Source organism: Rhamphochromis longiceps, linkage group LG18 (assembly GCF_057381845.1).
Source record: "Rhamphochromis longiceps isolate RC_006_pf linkage group LG18, R_longiceps_female_GT1.1, whole genome shotgun sequence".
In the NCBI taxonomy this organism is placed as follows: Eukaryota; Metazoa; Chordata; class Actinopteri; order Cichliformes; family Cichlidae; genus Rhamphochromis; species Rhamphochromis longiceps.
This window is the reverse complement of record NC_140574.1, coordinates 10938491-10965362: the sequence shown is the minus strand read 5'-3', so window position 1 is coordinate 10965362 and position 26872 is coordinate 10938491. Positions and strand designations below refer to the sequence as shown.

The window sequence follows — 26872 nt, the reverse complement described above, 5'->3', positions numbered from 1 at the left end:
TCGTGAGTGCACTGTATACTTACCTCTAACACACGTTTCATAAAATATCCTATTATTTAGTCATCTGTCCCATTATTATCTCTTTTCTTTTATCTTCCACTACCCATTTTTACCATGAACTACAGGACTGTAACTTTGGAGAATTGTCATGACACACAATAAAAAAATAAATTATCACAAATCAAAAGAGAGAAACTGATATGCTAAAATGAAATTAAGCAAGAGAAGCTACAATTTAAGGGGGGGGGGTCCAAGCCACGCATGTTGCAGCTGTTTTCCATCACAATCCTGTTAAAACCCACTAATGTGACCCCCAGACTTACAGACCATCTTCACACACACACAACAGCCGAGTGCAAAAAACGCCACACCTTTCCACATGTTTTATTTGAAGATTTTTGGACATTGCCTTAACATACAAGTTCAATTTTCACATTTCATTCCCCTGCGACCTTTCCCTTTAATGTAACCCCTATGTACAAGTATTGCAAATTAGTCATGGCAATAATTAAGGTTTTCACTCATGCTAAATGTCCTCTAATGCATAGTTTGGACCAAAGGGCTCCAAGTCTCAGCCCTTTGTGTGTTTCTTCTTTGATGACTGGATGCACAGCTGTGGGTGCCAGCGAGGTCCACAAGTCAAAGAGTCTACCGCCCGAAGCACATTACCCTGATGTAGAAAACCAGACCTCTGCTGCTCTCGACTCAAACCGGCTTGCAGATGATTCAAAATGTTGATGAATGACAAAAAAATGTCAATCTCTGCAGGAAAAAAGTCCTTCTTTAATACAGCTTTTAACTGTGTCACTGTGCAGTAAAACTCCGAACAGTTTCCACATTTTATTTCATGCCATTTAAATAGTTCTCGTCTTTTCTACAATATCATGTTTTTTAAGATCCACAAAAGCCTACATATTACCGTAACATACAATGATTATCTGTGAAAACAGCTCTTCCTGAGAAAGGTATGTAGTTCGTAAGAGTTTCAGTTCTTCTCATACAAACAAAATAAGGCAAGTAAAGATTGTCTGGTAATCTTTTGTTTTGCATTTTGTTTCCAGAGTGGCCTCTGACATTTCTTTAAAAAAACAAAAAAAAAGTAATCGTGATGTCTGAAAGTCAAATTTCCCTTGCTCCACATTCTTAAAAATCTTATAGGAACGGCAGCTCAGCATTGCACAGTCTCAAAATCCAAACGTTCCAGTTGGTAAAATATGTGATTGTGCTTGTGTGGTCGTTGTTGTCCACTTATTTGTCAGTGGGAAGCCCTTAAAGAGTAATGCTGCAGCCAGTTACTGTTTCTCTCCACCTACCATGCGATTTTGAAAATATTAGGGACAGATGTGGAGAGAAATTAGGGACTTTTTGTCTTTTAATTTCAGGAAAATTGCGCCTAAACACCTCGAACTGAAAACCGCCTGCTTATTTTATCCACTGGAGGCAAAACCTTTGCAAGATAAATACAGCACCTGGAAATCTGTGCTCAAATTTATTAATTGTGACAGTCAAGGTTGTCATTAATGAGTAAAAAATACCCCAGTTTATAAGTCCAAATAAAAAGGTGTTTCCCTTTGGAGCTAACACTGTATCACTGCCGCCCGAGCTCAGCTGACGAGGATAAAGTTGGCCTTCATTTGCTTTGGAGGCTAAAATAGCTGCTCACACCAACAGAGCGACTATCCAGTGTCTCTGAAAAGATCTGATTCAACTTCATTCATTAAAGTTTCCCTCACTGAGTTTTCTCCCGAGTCCACTTGATCATAGTCTCTGGCGAGCGGTAAAGGAAGATGAGTTTAGAGTACATGTCCTCCTCCAGGTCCAGCTCCCCCGTCTCTCGCACCAGGAAGATATCGGTGCACAGCTTGAGGATGCGGTCCACGTTGGGCAGCTCCTCGAACATGATGGTGTGGGAAATGCCACTGAAGAACTCGCGCACAAACTTGCCGATGACCAAAACCACAGAGGCGTACAGGCCCATGATACTAAACAGGAAGGAGAAGAAGAAAACATTCAGATTTTGGATTCTTTTAAATTCTTATTTCCCTGACTAGAAATCCAAATATAATGTATCAAAAAGGTAAAACATATGATATTTGACAAAAGCTGTGAACGCTGTACTTCTCTATGATATTCTAAGAAAATAATTTGATTGTTCTGTATCCCAACTGCCAAAGGATTCGGTTAATTTTTGTGAAGAAAAAGTATATGAATCGATCCCACGCTGTCTCATCAGCATCCAGCCGTAACCCCATTTTTGGTCATTTGTCTTTACATTTTGATTTTGTATCATATACACATAAAAAAGAACTCAGGCGAATCCTCCCTTAGTTATGCTGCAATAAGCCTAGGCTGCTGGGGGCTTCCCATGATGCACTGCTTCAACTTCACTCAAGAAGGTTCTTGGATGAGAAATCAAACGAACCAAGAACAATTCTAGTTACCTTTTTGTTAGATATCTTTAAAAAATGTTTTTCACTTTCGAATAAGAGACCGCCCCCAGTTATGAACAACATTAGGTATTTTATACATGTCAAAGTAACATTCACAAATCTCGCATAGTAGAAATGAATGTAAAACATGTAATATTTCATTTATTGCTGATAAGGGTGTGTCTCGCATGAAAAAAGGGAAATGTGACAATTTGGTAACAAAAGCTCAGTGAAGCAAATATAGTCCACCAACACAGTCTGCCTATTCTGTGTCAGTGTCTTTAACTAAACATTCAAACTGGTTTTAAATACATTAAAATAGTCTGATATGAAATGAAATTAATCAGTCAGATTAGTTTCAATCAGTAAGCATCAGTTCCTATCCTTACTTATCTTGTGACTCCTCTCATTATTCTTTATTTCTGCTATAACTGCTATTAACCCACTGGCTGTACAATTTTCAGTAACTTTCATAATATAATTTTTTACATATAAACACAAACATTTCACTGAAATACACAACAGAATATCACAAACCACGTACCCATATCCAGCTAGAAAGCCCAAACTGGGCGGGCTGACTTGGTCGCTGAATACGAACAGTTCCAGGCCTGCAGACTTTAGATTGGTTAGATTGGTCTTGCTAGGCTCTGTCTGATGGACGATCCACCATTCTTTATCATTGCTGTCATTAGCTCTCTTCAATTTCACCTTAATGTCATAATATTCTGGGCGACCGTCCGTTTCTACGATAAAGAAATAAAGAAGTTTTGTCAGAAAATGTAAATCAGATTTATTTTGGAAAAAAATATACAAAAGCTTTGTCCATCAAAAGTAAGTATATAAATTGATGTTAAAGAAATTTACTCACCCATTAAATAAAATGGCTTATGTACTTTTTGAAAAGCATGAATATGTTTTGATATTTAATAGTCAGAAATTCTAATCTACTACATCTCCTATTGAGATGGAGCATCTTTACTATTTTTTTTCTTTACTGTTACCAAATCAAATAACAAGGATGAAAAATTCACATCACTCTAACACTCTGTACACAGTGACAAATACTCGGTCACCTCTGTAAAGGCTTTCAACGGGTTTGGACTCCACATCGCTGGGTGCTCGAACATAGCGAGGGAAAACATTTGTTAGTGTCCTGCAGGAAAAGAAAAGCTGTAAGTGCTTGCAAGTTAATATTTTATAAATATTATAACAATTCTAATGATTATATTATATTATGGTTTTGTATGTTATAGAGGCGTGCCTTACTAATTGTAAAAATGTTTACTTTTTAACAGATTTGTAAATCCACTTCAGTCTAACAAAGCAAACATCACATATTCACATATTTTTCCCAGAATTCGTCACTTATAACCAAATCACACCAAACTGTTTATCGATTAAAGAAGTTGTCTTTTTGCACATTTTAATACATTTTCTGACAAAAACAAACATCCATTGATGCTTCACAACCAACGGATGATGTCAGCATGGCTTCGTCCATCTTTTATATACAGATTATGTTATATTTAAAAAGACCTTGTCTCGCTCCAAAACACACCAGTCAGTTGAAAAATATGCTACCACTAAGTGCTGTTAGGTTTTATTGTTTGCTAGGTTAGTTTTGCCCCTGTTTCCAGTCATTATGTTAAATAAATGCATATAAGTGACACCTGTCTTCACATGTCACTGTGGACTTGCTTTACTAATACTCTCCATACTTAATTTATGTACAGCCATAAAATTTTAATTGGCACTTTCGAAAATAAGAGGGAAAATTATTTAGCTGAGGGGGAACATTTAGCAGCTCCTGGTTACTAGAGAACACAAACTGGCAAAGAGTAAAGAGAAAATGTGTGGCTGATACTATACTCACACTTCTGTTATGTTACGTTCATCTTTTAACAGATCTATAAGGTCCTGTCTTATGTTTTTGTCTTCGGTTGTAAGCAACCTTGTTTTTTTTCCAGATGCTGTTTCTGCCTTGGCTCCCAGGCTGGCGTTTCTAAAGGAGAAAAAACATACTTAAATTATGCTTAAGGAATTTGTATCTTTACATTTAAAATTAAAATGTTGTTCGATGCGAAGCAAGGCAATTGGGGTTATTATGAAAAAGCAGATTTGCAACAAAGCTGGTAGACTGAGGAGAAGTCTTGTGAATGAGGGACAATTTAACTAGCCCTTGCTGATGTCTATGGGTCAAAAACTTTGACAACAAGGTATGATGAATGTGTATGTATGGCTGAGTGACTCCAGTGTCAGGAGTGGCTTGGCCCTCCCTATATAATAGGCTGACATTGTCATATGTTATTCAAAACAAGTCCACTTCTTCCTCACTTCCATAGCAAGGAGGGTGGTCCCCGGTTCTCTTGAGTAGCATGAGCATAACCTTATGTTCTCTTTCACAGCATTTATTTCATCTCTCACTGTGGGAGAAATACTGACTCCCTGATTCCGAGACATGCCTGTTAAGAAGACAACTGTCCCCCAATAACATTTCACAGAGGAGACGCTCCCACCTGGGAAGAACCTACACTGAGGGCTGAATGCACCAGGTTAAGTGCTGTCACATCTAGCTTGTAAAACAGATGTGCAGATGTGTGAGGTGAGGGCCAGCATCCAGCTGAACACACCTCCTGGATGGAAATTGATTTAAAAAGAGCCCATGAGGTTGTAGTGGGGACCCCTAACGTGCCCCAGGCCAGCAGGAGGCTGAAGACCCCTGTTAGTATAGGCCACGGCAATTGCTCCTACTATCCAGTGGGAGAGGCACAGTTTGTGCTTTAGCCCAGCACACAAAAAGCTGGTCACCCTGGGTTCTGTCCATATAAACAGACAGAGCATAGACTGGACACAAGGTTGCTCCTCTGAGGTGAAAGGTGTCAGGTAAAAGCCCGGCAGTTCTATAGGGGAACATGTGCTCTGAAGGCTGGCCTTTCCCTTAGAGATGGGGTGAGGACTGTAGTATTTTGGAAGGGACTCCGAGTAGAGCAGCTACTCTTCCACATTGATAGGCGCCAGTTGAGGTGATTATTGCACTTTTGCCAGAATGTCATTGATCTTACGTCTTTGGTCATACACTACTTGTAATGTGATGTCGATGCTCTTTAATAATTATCTTTTTTGTTTCATGATGATAAAATAAATAACTTAAATTTTATTACTTATTAATTAACCCTTTACTAACAGTTATTATAAAGTTTTAGCTATCTGGAAACACATTTGTCCCTGCGTACCTTTGCACAGACCAGGACACAGTGATGGAGAAATCATCAGTAGCGTTCAACATCTCTATCAAGCTAGCTCTGCTGGGCGGACTGATGGTCCACAGAGAGTTGGAGCTGCCTTTCAATTGAGCAATGATCAGGTCCTTATAAATGTAGCTCTCCAGCCACTGCATGGCGTCCTAATCCAAACACAAAATCAAACAATTGGAATAAATATAATTCAGTCGCACTAAACCAATAATCTGTCAGCTAAGCAAGTTTAAATTAAGGTCAACATGCACACATACACAAATGGACTGTTGATTGTTAAAACTGTTTCAGATTCAACTATAATTCAACTATCTAACTATAATCTTCCACTGAATATTAGTACATATCTTTTTGTTTCCTTCAGGAAAAATTTATCCCCTGATTTAAGGGTATGGATGGATCTTGCTAACCAAATTTGCTAGCCTTGACCTTCTCAGTCAATACATAAAATAAGCTTCCAAAACCAGTTGATGACATCATCGTTGTTACGTCGATCCTTTTTACTGTCTATGGTACTTTAGTAGAGAAAGAACTACTCGCATTATATGGGAACTACTTTACATCAGAGATAAAAAAGTATTTATTTCTCAAATTGAAAACACATTATGGTTTGTAAATTATGATCTTCTATTTGTATTTGATTTCGTATACTTACATCTTTCTTCTTATAATATTCTACAAAGTTGCGAAATTCCTTTTCCGTCACATTCCGCAGTTGCTTTTGCTGCGCGCTCATGGTGAAGATGGGCTGTGGAAAGACAACGTTTTGAAAAAAGTCTAGTTAAAGGTGAATACACCTCTAATGATTTTAAACCAAGCACTTGTTTCTGGTGAACTTAATTTATTCATACAGATTAATGTGCAGTAACTGTTGTGAAACTATGCCTGATACACACACATACAAACACACTACATTAAATCCTCCACCCTAAATACACTAAAATATCTCCCTCAGTCCACAGGTACCACATAACCATAAATGTTACCTCTAGACATTTGACAAAGGACCTGTGAAAAGAGGTGCCAATGATTTTATATAAGAAATTGTGTCCACACCTGAAAGCCTGCCAGTGTGATTTCAAACGAGACATCCAGCGGAGTGTTGACGACTCCAGCTACAGATTTCACGAGGGACATGAAGAGCAGCGGAAACCATACTATACAGATCAGCAGCACCACAATCATTCCTCCCATCCCATACTTCACCACTTTCTTCTTCTTCTGGCCTCGTGGCTGGGGATACCTCTGCAGAAGGATGACAGAGAGGACACTGAAATAAGTTACTGGTATTAGATGGAGAACGTAACACAGAATTCCCCCTGATCCTTTGCTTTAACAACAAAGTCAACGCAATTTTTTTTGACAAATTTGTAAAAGTAAAAATGTGCAAAAAGTTTCATGGAGGGATATATTTCAGACTGACTGGGTAACAACTACGAGAGAGCAGTGAATAAAGATATTTTCACTTTTGTTATTACAAATGCAGAGAGCTGTGCAAAATCTACACATCAGGCACAACTTTCTCATATGCAAGCTCTCTCTCTCTTTCTCTCTGCACAAATTTTTCACTATATATATATATATATATATATATATATATATATATATATATATATATATATATATATATATATATAAGATTTACCTCCATAAATCACAAAAGTCAATTTCAGTTTAAATTCCAACATGACAGACACTGGCCCTGAAACAGATTTTTTTACACTACACTAGTGCCACGATGATAAACACCTTCTCTGACTCTCTCCAGCATTTCAGGATAAAGATGTGAGCGTAGATGTCCTCCACACAGATCCAGCTGGACAGAGACAGCGAAGTGTCGGTCCAAACCCAGTCCATCACGGCTCGGAGCTCCGTCAGGAAAGGTACTAGACGGAAACTGAAAACCACATATCTTCTTTATTAATCTGGCATAATGTGAAAGCTCATGATATTATTGCCTATATAACAAGATACTCCTTTAGTCTACAGCATACATGCCAAACTTATTTAGCTTCCTGATTTTATACCATAGCGCATAGCCTTCACATGTAGAGTATTTTGGAACTACTCAATTTAATTTAATTCAATTTTATTTATATAGCATCAAATTACAACAACTGTTGCTTCAATTCACTAAATAACTTACTTTTAAACAATATGCAAAGATTTAGAAATATTTTTTTGTAATTTTAAATACATTTTTTATTTTAAATAGTAGTCATAGTTTTGTGTGGTTTCAGTCCTTTGTATTAAAGTCGGCATGACCATACAAGAAACAGCAGTGCACTGTATTTGTTTTCACACTGCTGGGCTCATCCTCTCCTTCGAGACATCCCTTCTCTTTGCTGGTAACCCGCCATGTATTTTAAAACACATATTAAATTGCTATTAAGTGAATAAAACCCATTTTTGTGGCTTTTTTATGATGAAGAAATAACACCAAAGATTCCTCTTTCATTCAGTTTAGCCAAAAAATAATGAATTTTTTGTTATCAATTATAGATGTGCGGAAAAGTGGATATAGATTAGGTAGAAAAAGTATTGTGTTTATTAATTTCACACCCTTTTATGCATAGCTTGACTTTCATATTTTTTAGTTCACACATGATCTGGAGGCCTTCCCAGTGGCCTGATGGTGATTTTCTTGTTGCTGGTAAACGGTGAACTCAATCAGCAAACAGAGCTGTGCAAAATCTACACATCAGGCACAACTTTCTCATATGCAAGCTCTCTCTCTTTCTCTCTGCAGCTTCCATGCACGCAGGCTCCACATGCAAACTCTCTCCCTCTCTCTGTTTCTGTCAGCAAGGCAGGCAGTGTGAACCATGTAATGTTAGACACGTTGATCAGATAAATAAAGAAAAAGCAGAAGGGTGAGAGACGATGAAATACAGAAGCAGCTGAAAGTACCAGCTAGCAATAGGTCAGTCTAAAACACAAGCTAATACATCTTTGGATCTAGCTGTGCAGTCAAATAAGTAATAATAATGCATATAGTAATAAGCTCATAAATCGAAGTATCCAAACAGCATATTTTAGAGATCTGTTATGAATCTATTATAAATTTAATGTTAGTGCTTACCGTTTCAGCTGCATTAATGAATTAAATTCTAAATGCTAAACTGATCAAATATAACATAACTAGAGCGAAAACCAATGCTTATGTTTCTATACAATTCTCCTTGCAATTCTGCTTCACCAGCACCAGCAGCAGCAGCTAGCAGGGCCTTGGACATGTTTGTCCAGCTGGAAGAAATGAAACTCTCTCTGCATAACTCACCCCTGGAACAGGAAGAGGTTGACATAATTGTAGCTCTTTGTGAGGAAGTTTCCCAGAACACGGGTGGGATAACCACAGCGGATCTGATAGGCTGACAGCCCGAAGTAGATGCACTTGACAAAATACCACATCTGAGCGACTGTGTTCTCACTGAAACGTCTATGAAAGGAAGAAAACAAAGACAGCTGTTGAACTGAAAAAAGAATGCAGCTGGTTTTCTAACTTTGAAGAGCAAAATAAAAAAAAAAATGCACAAATATATTGGACGCCATGCTGTCAGATGTATTTTATCATTTAAATTAATTAGGATGATTCATCTCAGCTCTCACGTGAGCTAAGATGAAGCGCTTACTTGTCTGTGACCTTTGGCAGGATGAAGAACATCCAGAAGTGGATGCCAAAGACCAGAATGACCTGGAAGATAACCTTGCCCATAACAGACTTTCGGAGGTAGAGGGCCCGGTCCACCACCATGGTGCCAAACTGGATCAACACCATGACGAGAAAAGCTCCCGGGACCTGATCCTCTGACAGCGATGATGTGATGTCCGCCGCTGAGTGTTTCTACAAGGAAAAGGTAAACATAAAAGTCAGTTTTATTAAGTCACGTAACAAAATTCTAATTGTTGTTGTCACTTGAGGTGAACACTGTCATTTTCTTCTGCAGATAAATTCAAAACTTACACCAAATGCCCAGAATCCAAACACAATGATGATGAAGTCAACCGTGTCAGCGAGGAACATCAGCACATAGACGTCGGTGACTGCGCTGTACTCTGGATGAATCAAGTTATAGAAAAACTGCCTCATGGGAAGATAGATACCCAAAACCCTACAGGGAGCAGAATCAGTGTTATTAGAAAGCGATCAAACAGACGCCTGAAGCTTTTTGTGTTTGTGACCTTTCTGAGACTGTGTCATTTTGTAAGGAATCTTTTACAAAGTTTCACATACTGAGGTCTGCGCAGAAGAGAATAATCAGCCTTCAGACTACTCTAAACACTAGGATGGAGGAATTTTTCAGTTGTTGGGTTTTAATGATGTCAGTGAGAATCTGATATTGCATCTACAGCCTCCTGTGTGAGCATCTGCCTGCTAATCAAACCCTCAGTTTGTTGAGGGAAGCCAATCAGAAGAACAAGAGCTTAAAGTGTCCTGTGCAGTTTAACTTAGTTTAATGATGAACTGGGGGTCTTACAAAAGGATAAGATAAAATGGGATTGTTTTTAACCATTAATCATACAAAGCTACTCTAAGTCCAAGAATAAAAATATGTAGTTGGAAATAAAGATAGTAAATCTGCTTTACATTTAAAAACCGCTTATAGGTTTTTTTCTGTGCGTTCAAACAAAATCACTTCAAACAAGTCTATATAACAGCACTTATTTCATATGAAGAGCTGAACTTATTTTGAGCAAAACATTGGGTTTCGGTTACTGTCTTACACATTATATCTGGGAAACCGCTCATTGCATTGCAATTAAATTTAGAACAATAACATGTTTGGAGTGTCTGTTGCAGCACTTACAAAAATGACAGTGAACGGTCTAACGGGAATGCTGTAATTAAAGATCCAAATTTAGACCTTTGAAAGGTTTAAGCTGCTGTATCACCACGGTGGTTTTCCACAGTGCATCTTACATCATTCATCAAGAATACTTGCTGAGCACACTTCTCAGCAATGCTCTCAAAACATTACAAACACACTTTATAGTCAGTAAGAAGCTGTGGGTGGAATTAAAGAGAGAGAAAAAAGAAACACAGCCACTTCAACTTTTACAAAGCAGCTATGTTTTGTGCTACCGCTTTATGATGAAAGCTTTTGCTTTGAAGAGCTGCTCCCTCAGTTTCTCTATGATCATCTGTTTGCGGGTCTTCTGATGGACGCTGGCCTCGCTGCTGCTCTTGCGGCTGCTGTTGCGAGAAGCTGTACTTCCTGTGGAAACAATTTACATTTTCAGTTTTAAATGACCCGTGTCAAAGCTCTGAGTTACTGACAAACGCAATACCAATGCAAGACTTTCTATTTATCGTTATTTTTACTGTAAAGAACAAAGTTTACGGTTACCACAAAATATCATATTTCTTCCAGGTGTTTGTTTTACAGAAATACTGCAGCAGGGGATTTCTTAAATCCACCATCCAACAACAATTTAGTAGCAGGAAATAGCCAAAAGGGAAAAAAAGCCTTCACCTCTCTTAGATCTTGCAGAAGAGTGAAGAGATGGATGAGAAATGTGTGAGCCTCCACTGGAGCTCTTGCGCCGCTGGTAGGTCTGCTGCTGCTGCGAGTAGGGCACCTGAACGTGTCCTGAATCTATGGAGGTCCCGAAGTTTATGGACCTCAGGGTCTGATTGGAGCCTCTCCTTTCACTGTTTAGTGACGAGCCCGGTTCCGACTCCTTCTCACTCTCCTCGTCTTTTCTCTCGTCTTCAGACTCAGACTGACTTCTGACTTCTTCAGACTGACAAGGTGCCTCTTTCTTTACCTTGGGGTCATCCTCATCCCATAGACCATGGCACTGGTAATGAAAGGTGGAAGGACTGTTATTTCCATATCCAAATAAGATGAAAGTGAACAGGTTTTTTTCCCCAGTCATAAAGCTGTCCTACCCTCCAAAAAGAAAAGAAAAACATAAAAATATCACTAAAATCCCTGATACATGTAACCAATGAAGCCACAAACCCTCATCGTGGTAACAAATCTTTAATTTTTATCTCAGCGTTACTTCAAATACTTCAAATTCCCAACAACATAAATACATCTTCTTTGGTTCCTTTTACAATTTCTACAGGTAAAATAAAAAAAAACCTAAGTTTATATTATCTCTGCTACACTGAAAATAACATGTTTTCCCATAACGGTTTAGGGAGTAAATGTGACTGATCATTAGGTTTTATAACAGGACTCATTAGAAATAGAAGATGAGAGTGATCACAGTAATCGGCCTTTCAAATATTGAGAGGTGCACGACCAGCTGACAATACAACGTTAAAATCGCTACGTGACACCCACAACGAAAGTGACGCATCGAGCATAATGGAACTTTTATTTGGCTCTTTTTTGTAATATTTAATTGAGCAGTTTTGCTATTATTATTATTATTATTATTATTATTATTATTATTATTATTATTATTATTATTATTATTATTATTATTATTATTGTTGTTGTTGTTGTTATAGTTATATGGGTTGATTCTATGCAGTATAATCTGTAAACTAAGTATAAGTGACCAAAAAATCAAATGCAAGGCTTCATAAAAAAGCTGGTCTTCTGTAAAAAAAAAAAAGGAAAATATCAGAAAGCAATGACAACCCGCATTTTAGTCATTATATGACATAAAAATATTGGCAGCAACTAGCGTAACCCCTCAGCCTCAGCCTAGTAGATACACATGTGGTATCAATTTAAAAAATCCTTTGTTGCCTTGTTCTTAAATCTTATATCAGACAAGAATGGACAACATTCCTCTCTCAAAAGTCCAACAACTGGTTTCATTAGTTGCTACATGTTTACAGACTGTTGTTAAAAGAAGAGGGGCTCCTACACAGTGGTAAACATAGTTACAAGTAACGTGTTACTGTAATCCGATTACTTTTTTCAAGTAACAAGTAAAGTAAGGGATTACTATTGCAAAAACGGTAATTAGATTACCGTTACTTTCCCGTAGGAACGCTGCGTTACTGCGTTACTAAAACCGTGATTTTTTTGCGAGACTGTCTCATGACAGTGACGTAAGCGAGTGCGACGTTCGTGACAACAGCTGTGTGCAGATCAACAGTGGATCATATATCGAGTACGGAAAGAGCATGAGCATGCAGCGTTTAAAGCGTGGAAGTACTGACCTTACTTTGGGTTTGATTCCATAAAAAGTGACAAAAACATTAGTTTCCGCTGTGCGTGGGAAGAAAACGTCTTTTTACAGTGAAAAAAACCCCTAAACTTCCAAGCAAGCACCCGAGTGCGCAACGACGTAATGAGAAATTCACAGAGAAACTCGCGGATTCTTCCACTGACCGCTGCGGCACACCTGCACCAGGGCAAACCTCCGCCTACCCTACTCCTGCTTTACAGGTGAAAATACAGGAACAGGACCGCTGAGTCTTTGACTTTATTTATTTTCTGCTGTGTTTTACTTGCATCTATTTGAAAGAGTGAGTGTAAACACAAAAAAATATTTTATGTGCTGGAATGTGCAGAAAATAGGTTTAAATATTAAACAAATTTCTTCCAGTCAGAGAATGTTGCATATAATTAGATTTTTGCTTCATGCATAAAGTTAAAAGATTAAAACTAATAAAACAAGTTTTAAAAAGAGACTTTTTCATTTGATTACATTGTGTATGATGGATTATGCAGAAAAAGTAGAATTGGGCTGAAAGATCTATCACTTTATCACCTATTCAGGTTGTAAATCGTGTTTTTAAAAAGTAACTAAGTAACCAAGTAAATAAGTAATTAATTGCTCTTGAAAATAAGTAATCAGTAAAGTAACGGGATTACTTTTTTCAGTAATTAGTTACTGATTACTTTTTTCAAGTAACTTGACCAACACTGCCATTCTTCATGAAATAGTAAAATGTCTCAGTTTAAACATCTGATGTGTTTTCTATGACCTGATGCGAATATATGGGCTTATGAGATTTGCAAATCCTTTACATTTTACACAGAATCACAACATTTTTGGATATCAGGGTGTAATACAGTCCTTGTTTCACACAGAAATACTAAGAAATTTAATTTTTTTCCTTTAATACAGTAAATATTTTAAAGTAAACTATAGGGAATAAGTGGAAAAGAAAAATCAAACCACATGGGAGAAAAACTCTCTCAGAAGAGGCCTAACATTGACTCTTCATATTTTGCTTTCCCCCCTCACTAACAGAAGGGATTAGTTTGTTCTGGATGGATTTGGGAGAAAATGATACAAGAGGTGGGGTTTGGAATTTTTGGCAAAGATCCTTAGACTAGAATTAGGAGGCAACATTGGACATATTTTCACAAATCCAAATCAATTTAAACCATTACAAAATGTGCCAATATGCCAAAAAAAGCAGACATCTGCACAGTTTCTTTCCATAGGGCGTCACTCTCATGAATACTCAGCACTCTCTGTACTTAAACATTATACTATCATACCTGCTGCTGTACTGTTTTGCTCTGTACTGTAAATTTATAGTGTCCTCACCTATAGTATATACAGTAACTAGTCATCCATCCCTTATTTATTCGATAATTTTAGTCCATCATGTGTACCATTGCACCATAATATGCTATGTATGTCTGTGTCATGTTGATAGTATAGTCTGTCGTTTACTCTTTTCTCTACACTGAGAGCAAAGAATGATCTCGAGCCCAATTCCTTGTCAGTGCACACATACTTGGTCAATAAATCTAAGTCTGATTCTAAAAGACACTATCTTCATTTTTAAGAAAATATCACAGACTAGCTAGCTCCAAGTGTCATTGTGTATCCAGAAGGATATCTCATTTCATGTTTACAGCTTTGGAGATATGCAGTCTTAAACTGCTTTTGTTTCATTTGTTGATAATAAACTGTGCAGAACAATCCAGCAGGGACATCTAAATTGCTCAAATACTGGCTTTTCATTCAGTTTTGTGTATCAGCCAGCCTGTGCTGCCAAAAGCTGGTACTTATTAATACTGGCCTTCTCAGATGCATAAATCAGTCCATAAAATGTGCAAAGGAATTTTATTTTGTCTGCAGATATTTGAAATATATTTTCTGTCTCTCTGAAAATTAATTCATGATGAAATATCAAGTCAGTGATGTCATGAATAACAAGACACATATAACGAGTGTACTTCAGGAGAATCAACTCTAAAAACAGTATGCGGCGATAGTTTTTTATGGTCTTTGTTTTCATGTGAGGGAGACGTCTATATATTTCTGTGTTTGCCCACACCTTCAGGATGGACCTGTGAAAGAAGAGAGCCAGTAACTGGACCAGGTCGTAGTGGACGTAACCGTCTTTCTTCTCCACACCAATGATGTTGGGAGGGTGAAGAGGTTTGTTCTTGTCTACGCTCGAGTGGAACGGGAAGAAGCCAAACTGGAAGAAGTATTTGATGACGATGGTGACCTGGAAGGAAAACATCATCAATCAATTTGAAATACACACCAAGTCCGACTTTTACTCTGGAACCTGATGATCATCTGCTAGACTAAATGCTGTTATGTTCCCTGTTGCCTTTTTTTCATCTTAACTTTGTAGTATTCACTGTGGACAAAACCAACAATCTTTTCCTTTATGTTTAGATCCTTTATCTACTTCATTTCCCCCCAAAAAAGACATCTGAAATTTGAAAATTAATGATAGAAACACACAGTTACTTAACAATTTCTTGAAAATCTTAGTTATTTATTTTGCAACATCATCATCATGTTTGTCTGCACCTCAGTATAGATGATGACAGTCATCCAGTAGCGCTTGCTGGGCCGTGGAACAGACAACATTGCCCAGAGAAAGATGGTAATGGGAAGGACCAGCGTAACACAAGATGCTGACACCAAGTGGTTTATGATGATGACCAGGTAGCACACCAACTCTGAGTGAGCCACCAGCATGTTGTAGAGGGCGTAGCAAAGCTGGAGGAACAGAGGCTGGTTTTGGTAGAATTTATCTGACTGCTCCAGCTCCTCGTCATAAAACATCCTGGACAGACAGAGGAGGCATTAATGGAGGTCGTAACAGTGAAAAACTATTTATGTTTGATTTTTTTTTTTAAAGACAGAAATTATATCACAACTGAATGACTCTAGAGACAGATAGTTTACTCTCAGAAGGCTTTAAGTCGGGGGTATCAAACATAAGGCCTGGGGGCCAATATTGTCACAGCAAGGAATTGAATCGGGCCCATTAGACAGCTTTAGAAAATGTCAAGGAGTGAATAGATTTGAACTCTTAACTGTAATATCATAGGTTTTACAGCTTTTTCTATTTATAAGGGCTGCCGTTCATAATAGACCAAAGTAATTAACAGAAAAACAATTAAATAACAGGAAAGTTCCTGTTTTTCCACGGTAAATGAACAAAACCTTCATATCTTATAATTACAGGACACTCTGCTTAATGAATTCCCATAACTTTTGCAGACATTTTACACATTTATCACATGATTTCACTGCTCTGCCCTACTTAAGATCATAGTGAGCTCTATGTGTGGCTCAGCATGTAAAATGAGTTTGACATCCCTGCTTTAAGGTCTAAAACTTTAATCAATATATTTTTTTTAACTTACTTGTTGAGCAACAGTTCACTGGCCGTCAGTTCAGTAGTCATAGAGGGCAACATGATGTCCGACCTGCTGTCTGAGCGGCTGTCTGAGGTCATGACCATGCACCTCTTCCTATCTGTGTCACTCTCATCGTCACTAACTTCCAAGCGGTCAAAGCTGACTGCCTTGCTGTAGCTGGGAGGCACATCCGCATCAGATGTTTTAGAGGTATCTGTATCTGGAGTGTAGAGCAGCTCTGTTTGACCCTCCGTAGGCATGAGGTCCTGCTGTCCTGCACCATCTTCACTCTCAGTGATGAACTCTTTCTCCTGGGCAGAAGGAGAAGCGTGTAACTCTTCCACTCTTAAGGAGGGGCCCTCATCTGGACCAAAAGACTCCCAGGGAGCCTCCTCTCTCTCCTGGTCCTGCTGTTCCTGTAGTCCTTCTTCACCCTCTAATCCCTTCTGCCCTTCCTCGACCACCTCTTCTTCCTCTTCTTTTTTTTCTTTCTCCCTGGGCTCTCCATCACTCAATGCCACACCCTCAGCCTCCCCAATCTCATCAAACTGTTGAGATTCCCAGGGAACTTGCTGCTTGTCTTCCACTTGATCGTGCTCATCCTCCACTTCTTCTATGGTATCAGTAGTTCCCTGTCTAGAGTAAATTATGACACACTGGGTTGGCTCACTGTGAACGAGAAGACAAAACAAAACAGGGATTGTGTCAGATGTATCAATTTATTTGTACTTTCTAAATATTGATTTGGGTTCTCACTATATCTGGAATAAATAAAAAACTGGCATCAAGCAGAAAGCAAGCGTGTAGACACACTAATACATTTTTAGACTACATTAACCCGTATTATGGAGTTTTACTTGTAAGCACTGACAGGACCTAAAAATGTTTAAGGGCAAATTTCTGCATTAAAAAATATATTACTTTAATCCACCTGTTTAGCCTGTTTTAACTTATTGGCAAGTTATTCACAAATTATGGGTTAACACAACAGGAGTTGTTTTTTTACAGTGCTTCAAAAAAAGTGTTTGCCCCCATCCTGATTTCCTAGTGTCTTGCATATTTGTCACATTTACATGTTTCAGACCATCAAACCCGAGTAAATACAAAATGCAGTTTTTAAATAATGTTTTTATTGATTAAGGGAGAAAAGTTATCCAAGCCTACCTGGTCCTGTGTGAAAAAGTAATTGCCCCTTTTGTTAAATCATGAATTAACGGTGATTAACCACATTTTTTGGAAAATTGAGTTCAGTTTGACTAAACACACTCACGCCTGGCAGACCTGTTGAATCAAGAAATCACTTAAATAGAATCTGTCTGAGAAGCAGGCAAAAAGTTCTCAAAAAGCAACACATCATGTCACAATCTAATGAAACACCTGAGAAACAAAGACACTGACATCTTTCATCTGGAAAAGCTTACAAAACCATTTCCAAGGTTTTGGGACTCCATTGAACCACGATGAGAGCCATTATATACAAATGGAGAAAACTTGGAACAATGGTGAAGCTTCCCAGGAGTGACGGGCCAGCCAAAACTACTCCAAGAGTACACTGATGACTCATCCAGGAGGTAACAAAAGACCCCAGAACAACATTAAAGAACCACAGGCTTCACATGTCTCAGTTAAGGTCAGAGATCATGATTCAACAATAAGAAAGAGACTGGGGGGAAAAGTCATCCATGGGAGAGTTCAAGGGGAAAACCAGTGCTGACCAAAAAGAACACAAAGGTCTGTCTTACATTTGCCAAGAAACATCTGGATGATCCTCAAGACTTTGGGGAAAATACTCTGGGGACCGGCAAACAAAGGCTGAACTCTCAAGATTTTAGTCGTGTTACATCTGGCGTAAAAGTAAAACAGCATTTCACAAAAGGAACCTCATACCAAGAATAAAATATGGTGGTGGTAGTGTGATGGTCTGGGGCTGTTTTGTTGACTCAGGACCAGGAAGATTTGCTGTGATAAATGGAACCAGGAATTCTGTTGTCTAGCAAAACATCCTATAGGAGAATGTCCAGCCATCAGTTCCTGACCTCAAGCTGAAACACACATTGGTTCTGCAGCAGGACAACGATCCACAACGCACCAGCAAGTCCAACTCTGAATGGCTTTAGAAAACAAAAATGAAGACTATGGAGTGAAAAAAATAGGAAATCAGGAAGGGGTCAAACACTATTTCACACTGCTGTATGTATCACATTCTGGATTGATCATCTCAGTGTTGCATGACTGGCAGAGCCTCTGGACAATCACAATTCCAAATAATGGTCCTTCTGCCTTTTCAGTATAACGATAACCATAACAGAAGAATAATAGCTGGTTAGTGCAGAAGGCTAAGATGCACTTTAACAAATATGCTGTTAAAGTTCATCTTGTGACCATGAAAGAAATCAAGCAGACATCATTTGGGACAGTTGGAACAGCAAACCATTAGAAAGGAACTCTCCCTGTCAAAGTAAAACTACTGTTCGGTCCAACCCAAAAAAAGAAAGAGGCAGTTGTTTAAAAGAAGCAGGTCACAATTTACAAAACCCCTTCTTGTAACAATACTATTACTGAACAACAACTTGTGTTTAAGGTTAAAAATGGATTTGTGACAGAATGAAATACAAAAGTAAAAAAGTTTGAAATAGAAATCATGCAGTGATTCAGCAGACGTTAATAATCAATGCAAGACTGATGAAAACACAAAAAAGACAGAAGAGATGCAATGATATTTTCTGTGTGTACATGCAAAGGCCCAGCACCTGGATATGAAGCTGCTGCCGCTGTCCACTGATGAGCTGGACATATCCAGCCTAGGTGATCTTTTAAGTTTGGGCCTGGCACGCTCACTGGTTTTGGGAATGCACTCTGGCATTGCATCCAAGTCTTCCAAGGTGGATTGACGAGAAAACAGTGTGGTGGCGTCAGTGCAGCCACTGATAGGTTGTGAGAGTGACAAATGGGATGATCAGTGGTAAGAAGGATGACATGAAATCTATGTTATGTTAAACAAAAGAGATGATATTCTGCAAATAAAAAGCATCTGTAAAGATCATAGATCATGTGATGATTAACACAAAGATACAGTAAAGCATTTTGGTGAAATGGCTCAGTGTGATGATAATGTGCTGATAGAAAACTATGATAAGTAGGAAGTTTTTTTCTTGTTTGTTTTTAATGCATTGAAGCAGTAAACGTATACAGGTTTTTACATTCACATTTGCACAATACTGCACATAAAGACAACCTGAAACCGTTCATGATGGCATCTCGTTTAGTCTTCACATTGCACTGCTAATCTACCTGGACATGCTCTCTCTGGAGGCCGTGGACTCCTGGCTCTCCATCCGGTAACCTCCTCGCCTTCTGCGGACCCCGATGGAGCCCGAGACTGAGTCGTCCTCGCTCAGCACATCCATGCTTGCCTGTCTGGACATGTTAAGCCTCATGGCCTTGTGGTAATAAACATGGATGCTCTCTCTGGATGGCACGTTACCCTGGTGGGAGGAGAAGAGATCTGATCATACGTATTCCACTGAGTGATTTTATAAATGATTCAGTGAAAGCACATTTAAACTAACCCTACTTCTACATGTTTAAGGTCACTGCAGAGAGCTGCATACCTTCTTGACCTCTCGAGTCAGCATGCAGCGCTCTAAACGCAGCACAGTGGAGATGTCAATGTACTCTCTGCACATTTCATTCATCCATTTAGTGAAGCTTTCCACCGTCGTCTGGAAGAGCATCCAAGTGACCTTGATGATGTTGAACACTCGTTTGATGATGTTATCTGAGGAAGAGCACACAACAGAAAATGCATTAAACGTGGTCGAATTAAAAACTCATACTTAAATAAACCTTTTCATTAAATAATTGACAGTGTTGTATGTCCGAATGCCAGTAAAATTCCTTGAAATAATGATTTCAGTAATTCCTGCCTTAGTTCCTATAACCGTTGGGATCCTGATTTGCTGTGATTGTCCATGGGAGTCTAATCGCCAAATAGCTAGATTGATTTTTTATATTAATATATCACATTTAATTCCTACTAATTATCGCTCCTTATTGAACTAAGGTTATTGCACCCATAAATCTGTTTGGTTTTACAGGGGATTTACAAAAGTTGCACCGTTTTCTAAACACATACACGTTAATCAATTACAGTATCAAGCCCAAAAAGTATGACATTATTTCTGGTTGTTTTATTTGCTGAAACAGCAGGTTCATGAACCAGCAATCTAATAAATATTAATCTGATTTAATCACTGAAAATAATGATAGCATAAAGATTCCCACTCAAAAATACATTTTAATATGTATACCAGTTTTTCTCATGATGGAGAATTTGGTCAGTGTAAATTGGAGAGCTGTAATTTGTAAAACTGAGTGTCATAAAACCAACCTGGGCCACCAGATTTCTTGTTCTCATCGTCTTTTTCTTGCCCATCAGACAGCTCGCCAAGGTCGATGGTCACGCGACCTGCTGATGTACAGTACAGACAGTTTAGTATAAATTTAAAGTCTGTTTCAAGTCAGGAAAAAATTTCCTTTCTAGAGCTGACTTACCATCTTTCTTGCTTTTTCTGTGTCTAACTCCTTTCGTGTATCTCTTCCAAAATTTGCGCTTCGCTTTGCCTCGCGCCCTGAGAGCAGCTTTGGGGTCTGTGATCCAGGTTTGATACATATACTGGAGAAAGGAGGGTAGCAGTTAAGTTTTAATGAACGTCACTGAGGGGAATTATGCCAAAGCCACAACAGAAAAAAAAATATTACAAAGTTTATATCTAATCATTAAAAGTCATGTAAATGTTATGCTGCTCTATTTTAGTATTTCTTAAAACTAGCCTAGAAATAAAATCAGCAATTCATCATAGTGAACGTTCATATGATTAAAATACCAATTACATCTTTTATTTGCCTTTTAAACAAAATATGCTTGAGATTTCTTTAACGCAAGACCACCATCACCTTACTTTACACCAAATCTTTACAAAAAAGGAAAGAAAAGCGAGGGAGATAATTTTCAAAACAGTTTTTTAACTCTGACTTTGATTTCTAAAACTTGTGTAACAACCTATAATATCTATTTTACACCCCAAAAAAAATCTTTACCAGGAATAGGGACCACAGATCAAATTTGAATTATGTTGTACGTTACATATGTGATAGATCGTCAGAGCAGCGGGCCACATAAAATGGCCATGACACACATGCAAACACCAATCAGTCAGACAGTAACAATACATGGTACAAAAACATTCTCATTCCAAGTCGAATTTGGTGATCTATGTAAGTTTAGTGTTTTGGAACTGGATGAATAAACACATCTATTAATTTACAGCATGTTCACCAAACACGAGCTGGAAAGGCAGTTGTCTGTGGTGTTAGTTGTTATTTGAACTGGCAGATGTTCACAGAGAGAGCCAGCTGTGTTAGATGAGGGTGAATACCTTGCCTGCCTTCACTACATACTGCAGCACAGTTTTAGGCAGCTTAATGACAGATTTGGGTAAAGCCAGAAGAGCGGAGACAAACTTCCCAATAGCTCTCTGAAGAGAGGAAACAGAGTGGGGAGAGGGTTAGTAGAAAACAATTTCATACTGTTAGAAACAACAGAGGTTAATTATGTTAGGAGGCAGTAAACAAGAGGAGGACTTCAAAGCAAAATTATAGGTGTTTATTGAAAGGTTAGTGCCTACTGTATCACAAATCACATATTGTACTGCGCAAAACTCTTCTTTATATTTTTCTAAGAAAATGGGCTATAGGTCCAGTTATTTATTTAAACATGTGCAAACATGCATGGAAAGTGTACAGTATGTAAATTAAGATACAGAGTTTAAAATTTAATGAGCTTGACAGTCAATATTTGGTATTATCACCATTATTCTTAAACACAGCCTGAGCAGTCTTCAGGAATAGTTCTCCAGGCTTTTTGAAGGACATTCAAAGCTCTACTTTGTATGTTGGTGGTCTTTTGGTCTGTTCTCTATCAAGATGATCCCATACTGCTTCAATGATGTTGATGTGCAGGCTCTGGGGAGACCAATCCATCACTGTCAGTGTCTCACTGTGTGGTTTTTCTATCCAGGTACACTTTTACTGCATTGGCAGTAAAGGTTTGGGATCATTGTCAAGCTGTTAAATGAAGCTGCTCTCAATAAGATGCTTTCCATTGCTAGCTGACATGCAGTCCCAAACCGTAACAGAAACTACACCGTGTTTTACAGATGACTGCACTCATCTCTTCTTGACCTGATGAGAATTTGAACCAAAAATTTAAAATTTTTATTCCAGTTCTTGTGTTTGTTAATTTGATGTACCTTGTACACCAGTGCCCTGTTTCTCAAGGACATGACTTTAAGATACTGTTCATCTACAGTAGATGGTGTTTTTCTTCTGTACAAAAATGTATAGACACTGGTTCTATACTTGTTCACCCCTTAAGTTAGGAGCCTTTTAATGGTTGGATGACTCATAGGCCAGTGTTAAGTGGTTTAACAAATGAAAAAGCATTCCTCTAATAAAAATAGTCAGGTAGACAGACTGGACTGAAAATGAGCGAAAAAGAAGTCAATGTCCGAAGAAAACCTTTGGGAAACCTTCAGAAAGCCTGGGCACTTATTGTTCAAATCCACTTTAAAAATGACAGCTCTGGCTGCTTGGAAACAAAATATAAAGAAATAAAGGGTGGCTTAAGACTTTTGCACAGTATCATACATCCCAACTTCTACATTTAACCCAGGAAAACAGGAATGAACAGTACTGTAAGTGTAAAACTCTTTCTAGGTGATATCTTTATATATACTTATTATATTATATATACTTATACTTTATATACTTAATTTTCATTCATCAGTTGGTGTGTTTGTGATAGTGGGAGGGTTACAGACATGAGTTGAGAAAGAGGCCAGAAAAACAGGCTATAGTTGTGGTTACAACATGATGAAGTAGTCTTCCATTGTGTTACATTGTATACACAAATGAAATGTTATGAAGTGTTATGTCTACCTGTGGATGTGAGGACAGAAAAAAAACATTGCTCACTCATACACAGAGGTACGCAGTACTACAAATACTGCTGTATTTCCTCTTTCCAGAATGACACCTTTGTGTTTTAAACTTCATTTGCTTCTCCACTTCTGCTTTAAACATAGTAAATGAGCCAATATGACATCATTCACTATTTTGGCTGTTGCTATTCTGTTTTTTTAAAAAGCAAACATCAGAAGTGATGGGTGGATGTGCTTGAGAAACCGAGGAACCTGCAAACTCATGGAGTAACAAGTTGTCAATCAGAAAGTATACGCTGGTTTATCATCTAATTTATAAATTTTTAAAAAGAGCATCACATTGTATTCAGCAAGACTTTGAAAATAGTGACTGACATCATAAACTCTTTAGGAAAGTGTTACTGTGTCTATAAATCATGGGAGAAATAGGGTAATTTTCCCATAGACTTCTGTATAATCAGATTTGTTTTTACAATGCGAGGAGCTGCCCCCTGCTGGCCATTTGAAACAATGCAACCTGCATTCGCTTTGCTTTTACGATCCAAGGCAACGTCCACCTTTTACATATAGTTTACTATAGTTGTAAAGAAAAGTAATAGCTTAGAGAAGCCAATTAAAAACTATTTTGTAAAAAAGGACATCCATAACCATGTTCTTCTCCTTAAAATCTCTTTGGGAGAATCACAGCATTTCCCACTCTGAAGCCAAAATATAACCACCTGAAATGCTGACTTCTTTGGTGGATCGTCATCTTTTTTCTCTTCTTCCTCCTCTGCTTCTTCTTCACTGTCAGTTTCAAACAAGTAGTAGTCTCCACTTCTAACCACTGAGGGGCAGAGCGCAAAGCACTGTTACATTCACTCAAACACAGGCTGAAGTCATTTATTGCTTTTATGACATTAAAAAAAAAGCAACAGAAGGTTCTCTTGCTGTAAGGAAGAAACACAACCACATTAAACTCTACATATTTCTCTATCAAACATTTGCATATATCTATGGCTCGTTATGATATAGACGCACTTTTAAGAGGATGAAACCACACGTTAGTAAAATTAACGAAAGTATGAGCAGAAAACACAATGAGGAATGTCTGTTATTCTCATATTTCAGTCGCCCTGGAGTGACTCCAGTCTACAGTAGTTAAGTGTTAGAAGCAATGGGATAGACAAGGCTGACTTATGTCCTTGAACAGAACCGCAGTGGGCAGGAGATGAGGGGAGGATGCTGGGAAATGGAGATGAAACATCAAATGACAAAGAGATAAAATGGAGAAATAATTTGAAAATGTCATGTGGGGGTGGAGTATGATATGAGACATGAGTTCAAAACAAACAGGCAACCGCTGTATTGACTCAGGGAAATGCTGGCATTTTTTTTTTTTTTTATTTACCACAAACCGACTGTAAAAGCCATAATTTTACATATTTAATCACTGGTCTGATTGCTGTTCTATTTTCTCCTAGGTAATGCCTGTTTGGTGATCATGTCTGCAGGCAAAGAATGAACTAAACCTTCAGCCTTTATTCCAGTACTGAGAATGAAGGCTTGTCAGCTTCATTTCTTTGCTTGAAAATATTTTGCAATGGAGTGATTCTCTACTGTAGGCTCTTTAGGTGAGACCAGCGATGAAGTTTATGTTTTAAACAACGTCAAGTATAAAACCTCCAGACGTTAGTCATTTTCCCTTTCTTCATTGCTTCTATTTAAGGCAACCCTGTGCTGCACTCTTGCTGAGACTGTTACGCTTTTATAAACCTAAGAGTCTCGCCACACTTGCTTTGTAAAGTTACGCAAGAGCTACAGGTAACGGGGATCCTTAAATAGAGACAGAAAAAGATTAAAGTCCGGAGGGAGAAGGCAGATACTATATGATGTTGCCTTTAGAGCCCATGGGCAGTATGGGAATCCTCAGCGTTCTGGTCAAGGACACAAGGGCCAATCAGAGTGGAGGAAGAGAAAAAAGAGGTTTTGGGGGGGTCAACCTACTGGAAGCATGGTCAACCCACGGCCTCCACCACTGCTTTTTTTTGGTCTTGGCTTTCGTTGGCTGTGCTCCTAAAATTTCACAAATACATCAGTGCAACATTTAATAAGAAATTCAGTTCTGTAAACTTCAAGACACAAATCTAGTATGTGAAGCTTTTTATTTAGTTCCAATGCTAACAGAAATGACACTATTATAGACATTCTGTTCTTCTTATAAACGATCATGAACGCCCACCCTCCTTGAGTAATACCAAAACTCATAGTATTTCTACACCCAGCAGGCTTTGTCATACCATCATCATCATCCTCTTCGGGCGGGACTATCGTCTGTCCATCTCCAGAATGTTGAGCCAGGCTCAGCATCTTCTCCTTGCCCCGCTTAAACTTTTGCTGCCTCAACTTAATGCGCTCCATCCTGATTAGATCAAAGAGAAGGTGACGAGACACAAAGAATCGACACAGAGGAACAGCGTAACAGACTGACCATAAACACCTCCGGGCTTCATGTGGAAATTACTGTACGTTACGTAACAATGGAGTGCTCATTAGAGAGGGCGAGTGGACATCATCAGAGCTTGTGAGTAACCCCTGAGTTACTATGAGTGGTGGAAATACATTGGCTTGATGAAGTAGAGCAGGTTTCTGGGAAACAATGATGAAACTGAGCCAGGAGACACTTTGAGTCAAGTTTTTCTGCATCATGTTTACCTTGGTGTGAGATAAATTAGAGGGGGCCTAATAAAAGACGCTCAAAATCATGAAACAGACATAACTGTGTTTTAGTTTAACTCAGTGTTTAGTGATATTTTGCATTTATGTATTGTCGGCAAAAACAATAAAAGACCTGGTGCCGCTAAAGTCACTCAACTAAACTTAATTCTCATATAAAACGAATTAAACACACATATTTGAGTCGCTATGTTGCACTGCAAGACACGCTTTTCATCATTACCCTGAGTGCTCCGACTGACACCCTCACCTTCCACATCTACTCTGCCTCCTCTCTCAGCTCTTGATATTTCTCAAGCTTTTTGTGTTCCTTCTTTCTGATGTTGCTATCATTTGGTGTAGCTACATATATCACTGCAACCTTCTTCATCTATGTCCGGTTGGTTAGCTATCACCAGTTTGTCCATCTGTATGTGGAAGTCCAATGGAATCTGAGCTTCTGAGGGGGTTCATAGGCCTGAACCTGCTGAGCCAGATGGTTAACAAGTAACAAAGAGAGGGAAGGGAGCTAGAACTCAGGGGATTGTACTACCACAAAGTAAGATTCTGATTCTGATTGAAGGCATCAAAGACAGCTACAAGTACCTTGGAATCCCACAGGCAAATGGGAACCAAGAAGCGCTCACAAGAAAAACTGCAACCACTTAATACCTGCACAGAGTAAGGCAAGTCCCGAGGAGTCAGCTGAATGGGAAGAGCAAGATCCGGGCAATCAACACCTACGGCCTGCCGGTTGTCAGATACCCTGCTGGGTTAATAAGCTAGTCAAAGGAGGAGATAGAAGCTACTGACATCAAGTCAAGGAAGCTCCTTACCATGCATAGAGGGTTTCACCCAAAGACCAGCATCCTGAGACTGGACGCTAAGTGGAAGGAAGACGGCTGAAGACTAGTGAGTGTCAGAACTACTATCCAGGATGAAACAACACA

At 38.5% G+C, this 26872-nt stretch overlaps 1 protein-coding gene across 13 annotated transcripts in view; it reads right to left on the bottom strand.

Annotated features, from left to right (window-relative positions):
- Positions 1-374: 374 nt before the first annotated feature.
- Positions 375-26872, bottom strand: part of piezo2b (piezo-type mechanosensitive ion channel component 2b) — a 97313-nt gene continuing 70815 nt past the window's right edge. For 5 of the 13 annotated variants that reach the window (XM_085388090.1, XM_085388093.1, XM_085388096.1 and 2 more), the window contains 25 exons: positions 25508-25629; positions 25215-25283; positions 23948-24054; positions 21666-21764; positions 20782-20902; positions 20618-20698; positions 19839-20005; positions 19519-19712; positions 18978-19151; positions 16234-16896; positions 15389-15647; positions 14898-15074; positions 11161-11488; positions 10770-10902; positions 9651-9798; positions 9319-9530; positions 8967-9125; positions 7436-7583; positions 6743-6931; positions 6342-6434; positions 5666-5835; positions 4306-4434; positions 3506-3585; positions 2974-3175; positions 375-1982 (listed from right to left, as the gene is read on the bottom strand). In XM_085388090.1, the coding sequence (XP_085244216.1) occupies positions 1730-1982; positions 2974-3175; positions 3506-3585; positions 4306-4434; positions 5666-5835; positions 6342-6434; positions 6743-6931; positions 7436-7583; positions 8967-9125; positions 9319-9530; positions 9651-9798; positions 10770-10902; positions 11161-11488; positions 14898-15074; positions 15389-15647; positions 16234-16896; positions 18978-19151; positions 19519-19712; positions 19839-20005; positions 20618-20698; positions 20782-20902; positions 21666-21764; positions 23948-24054; positions 25215-25283; positions 25508-25629 (4477 nt within the window). In that variant the 3' untranslated portion in view covers positions 375-1729. The remainder of the gene's footprint in view (positions 1983-2973; positions 3176-3505; positions 3586-4305; positions 4435-5665; positions 5836-6341; positions 6435-6742; positions 6932-7435; positions 7584-8966; positions 9126-9318; positions 9531-9650; positions 9799-10769; positions 10903-11160; positions 11489-14897; positions 15075-15388; positions 15648-16233; positions 16897-18977; positions 19152-19518; positions 19713-19838; positions 20006-20617; positions 20699-20781; positions 20903-21665; positions 21765-23947; positions 24055-25214; positions 25284-25507; positions 25630-26872) is intronic. The other 8 variants (XM_085388097.1, XM_085388102.1, XM_085388101.1 and 5 more) reach the window with 6 other exon arrangements.